A 4,847-nucleotide genomic window follows, 5' to 3' on the forward strand; every position below is an offset into this window, starting at 1 on the left:
AGGGCAGATGAACTATATTAAAATCTCGTAAATGTCCCCTAAATCTGGCCCTTTGCCTGTTCCATATCAGTTGACGTATCAGATGGGCTCAATACTGATATAAATTAAGCTACGTCGCTTGATACTGGCTTACCTGCGTGCGTATTACTGGAGGGCCTAGGTGGGAAAAACATGTCAGTTTTCAAGAGACGGTTAATTATCTTCAATAACACGACAAAAAGAACAAACGTCTGGCAGAGAATTGGGGTTACGTGATTTGGGTGGATTTTCTGCCGGTGTGACTGAGCGGCTTTATTTTAAGTCACTGGATTGAGGAAATGTTGAAAATAGCACGAGCCTCTCTTAATGAGACCTCCAGAGGAAAGTCGAAGTCCACCGGTCAGTGAAGTGACTGGGGGATGGGACATTTGGTTTCAGCCCTCTTCATGACCAGGTATATTAATATACAGTATATAAAAGTACATTTTAAAAGTCTTAAAATTCTGATAATTTAAAGGTGAACAGAAAATTACCCGACCGATAAATTGAATAAGAGCATTTCTTACTAAACAGGAAAACAGAAAGAAGAGACGGGATTTAGTATCTTATATTTCGTTATATCCCGTCTCTTCTTTCTATTTTCTGTTTTATATATATATATATATTAAAGTAGGTAGTATATTTTATAATAATCTTTACGGTGTATAATTAACAAAACCCAAATGTTTTATATCGTTATGGGAGCCATAAGAATGTTTCACATCGTGACTCTTCATTGTTTGTTGGGACCTACTGTTTACCGATGCAGTTTTTTATATAAAATCACTGCCATGCAGGCCGTTATTAATACTTTTGGTGGTTTTATTATATACTAATGGGAACATAATATTCCTAAAACTTGATCATAGTTTTAAGTTTGAATTTAAGTCATCATTATTAAGCACTTCTACCATTCTCAAATATTTGGTTCTGCATAACTTTATTTGTTTTTACAAAATTCGGTTTGAAAGGAGATCAGAAGGAGGAGGAGGGGTCTGTACCAGGAGTCTGACCAAGTGACCTAAAGGCTGATTATATGTCATTAACTGGAGACTTGGCCTATTTAAATTACTCGAGAACTTCCATTCAGACAGATGAATTACGCCTGAACCCCACACACAACACTTAAACACGAATAAATCATGAACCTTCCTTTGTGAAATTTGTGAAATTTACACAAACACTCACTACCTCTGTCTCTCCTGCCTCTCCTCAACTCTCCTCTCTCTCTCAAACACACATACACACACACTAGAAAAGATATTCACACATTGTATAACATATCTGTTATATTTGGCACCTGAAGGAATACTCTGTGAACTGTCAAAATAAAACGACTCATGTCAACTCACAATCAACACGGATACTTGCACAGTATAAGAAGTATTACACCAGCCCTGCTCAGAATTACAACGTCCGTTGGATCCAATCCAGATTTTCTACAGTTCTTCGTAGATTTCATAAAAACGGCCAATCGGGGATTTACAGATATAAGAAGCATAAGTCTTGGGTATAACGTCCTAATATATTACCGTCAAAATCATATAGTCCTATGCAATATGATGTATATATATATATAGTGGTACCAATATTTTTCAACTGCGCCCTCATTTGGACATCAATGGTCTATAATGGTTTATGAAATATAATAAATAACTTCAACATTAAACTGGTCATGGTTTGGTTGGTGATAATTTCAGACATGGTTTAAATAAAATAATGAAACCTATAAAATAGCTGAATTGTGTGTGTGTGTGTGTGTGTGTGTGTGCGCGTGTGCGCGTGCGTGTGTGAGTGTATGATTGTGTATTTGTTTGAGCGTATGCGTGTTTCTGTTTGTTCATAAAAGCCTAATTGTATTTGTAATTCAGAAAGCGAACAGTTAAAAATCAAAATCAACACTATGGACAACATGAGAACATATTTCGTTTGATATCAATATATATTTATAGAGATGCATTTTATTATTTTATCTCATTAGTATAGGCTAGTTTGAGAAAGTTTATGTATTATTCTACATCAATTTGAATCTTATTTGCAATAACTACGCGGTGCACATGTAGCCTACGTTTGATATGTTTGTAAACACATGCCAAAAGGAAAAATTGGACTAACTTTAAAATACTTCAAAAATGATAAGACGTACTATAATAAATGCTTTTTTCTGTATGCTTGAATTGTACATATATCAAAATTATAACAACAATTAAACTAGTTTATTACATACACCATATAAAATGTATAGAAGCATATGGTGGTTTTAGCTATATAATGGAGTAATGGTTAACTATACAAAAATATGTAGTTTTGCACTTTCTGTGCTTTTTTAAAACAATTATAAAAAAAAACATAGTTCTAATCTTTTCTAGGTTGTAGTTTAGATCTGAATATTAGACCTCAATATCATTTCTTGTTTGCACCTTTACATGAATGTTTACACTGCCGTCAAATTTCATAAAACCATAGTTTTAAAACCAGATTGTTTTTTTGACCGCGTTTATTGCCCTTTAGTCTTTACTTAAATGCAAGTAATTTTGTTGGTGTTCTGAACGACATTTTTTATTTAAAATTATTTAGAAATGTAGTTTACAAACACCGTAGGCTACATTAAATGTAAAAAAGATATAACAAATCTCCAATGACAACATATGCAATCATTCATTTTACATTTATTTAATAAATTCTTTGATACACGTTGTATACATAAGTGTGTTAGGGTTCGTGCAATTTGGATTCGTAAACACACTAGTTAGTTTAGTTTAGTTTATGTCCCTCCTCCTCTACAACGTTATTGGCTGAGAACCGTTTTGACGACATATATGAGGCCAAGCAGCTCTAAAGATGTAGCCGACATGGAGATCAAACGGTGAATTCGCCTGCTTCTACAGACTGAGAGTGAGAATTGCGTGCATAGCATCGACTGGGATAGGAAGGTTTTACATCCAACGCGCCACCGCATTGAATCGTCAGGGTTAAAAATCAGAGACGGCTCTAAACTCATCTCAAACGTTTTCACGATTAGTAGCCTAATGGAACTTTCTCATTATGGATATTTTCAAAGGAGATTATAAATGTAAGTAATCTTTTTCAGTCATAACTATTCCAAAGTGCTCTTAAAGCTGAAGTCTTTTTGTGCGTCCGTTAATGGTCTCCTATAAATTCGGAAATAACTTTATGGACAAATGAGAAGTGTTGCATTTTAGCGTTGGAAAAACATACTGGATGAGTACATTTTATGGGGAGCCAGCCGTTGTCTACATCTCCAAGTAAAATTAAGCACAACCTGAGAGCTGAAAAGTCTGAAATTCGTCGTAGGATAGATCAGTCTGTCGCCATGAGTTTAGTTGGAGGGTTTCCCCACCACCCGGTGATGCATCATGACGGCTATTCCTTCGCTGCTGCAGCAGCTGCCAGCCGCTGTCATGAAGAAACCCCGTATTTCCATGGGTGGCTTATCAGCCATCCGGAGATGTCTCCTCCAGACTACACTATGGCACCCTCGTACAGCCCCGAATACTCAACCGGAGCACCCGGGCTCGATCACTCGCACTACGGAGGAGTACCAGGGGCCGGCGACGTCGGAATGGGACCACGCACGGTGAAACGTAGACCCACGGCAAACCGAAAGGAGAGGCGCAGGACTCAGAGCATCAACAGCGCCTTCGCAGAACTCAGGGAATGCATTCCCAACGTGCCCGCGGATACGAAGTTGTCCAAGATCAAAACTCTTCGCTTGGCCACCAGTTATATTGCTTACCTTATGGACATTCTGGACAAAGACGAACAGAACGGGGAAGCAGAGGCCTTCAAAGCGGAATTCAAAAAGACAGACGCCAAAGAAGAGAGGCGAAAGAAGGATATGGTGAGAAATGCATTACACTGAAGTGAACTTTTAAACTTCGTAAATGACATAATGCAGGCTAGTAATTTATTAGAGATAGAGATAAATGCACATTAAAAGACAACAGCACGTGCCAGACATTTCCACGTTAGAGATAAATTTGATTTGATTCTTCAGAGGTCAAGGACGACAACAAAACATTATTATTCTGCCAAGAACTTTCAATATTAGAAACGTTACCGGACGTTCACAATGTTACATTAGGCGGTACGATTTTAATGCAATAAATTGATTAAATTCAGTGCTCTAGATAAAGGCCTACGAATAACCTTTGTTTCCTGTTGTTTTTCTTTGCAGAATGAAGTTTTGAAAAACTCAGGGAGCAGCAATGACAAGAAAACCAAAGGGAGAACTGGTTGGCCGCAGCATGTTTGGGCTTTGGAACTGAAACAATGAGACTAAAGCAAAAGACACGAAATGAGGCACTCTGAGCTCATATTCAGTTGTTCTCTCACTTTATTTAATGGAATATTTATGTGCAATTTCCCGCTACGGACATTGGATATTTGAGGAAAAACCATTCCATTTTAGAAGGAGGACACTCTCTTGGTAAGAGACTGTGTGTCTGATGATGCTTATGTTTGTTTCCTTGTCCCATTGTGAATCAAAATTAGATACCTGCCACTATAGGAGTACGTGAAGTTGTCTGTTTCTGTCTCTCTATCACTTTCAGTAGGCTATTTCTTTCTCTGTCTCTCTCCTTCTTGAATTCTAAGAAGGATTAGTCGATGTTATAATATAGTACATGTTTTATTTGAAAATGTCATGAAGTGTTATATTGTCATTTTGTGGTCGTATAGATTGCTGATGTCTAAAACAACTGTTAAGTCCACTCAGTGCACTTCCGTCCAGAGACACAAAACTTAAAAATATTGGAGATGTAAGCAATGTAATTAATTCAATAAACCACTGTGTTTGTAACGATCTT

General features: G+C 37.1%; 1 protein-coding gene across 1 annotated transcript; it reads left to right on the top strand.

Moving 5' to 3' along the window:
* Positions 1–2,863: 2,863 nt before the first annotated feature.
* Positions 2,864–4,847, top strand: hand2 (heart and neural crest derivatives expressed 2). Its single transcript, XM_079461949.1, has 2 exons — positions 2,864–3,880; positions 4,217–4,847. The coding sequence occupies exons 1-2, from the start codon at positions 3,254–3,256 to the stop codon at positions 4,313–4,315; spliced, it is 726 nt and encodes a 241-aa protein (XP_079318075.1). The 5' UTR covers positions 2,864–3,253; the 3' UTR covers positions 4,316–4,847.

Source organism: Barbatula barbatula (assembly GCF_947034865.1).
Source record: "Barbatula barbatula genome assembly, chromosome: 8".
Lineage (NCBI taxonomy): Eukaryota > Metazoa > Chordata > Actinopteri > Cypriniformes > Nemacheilidae > Barbatula > Barbatula barbatula.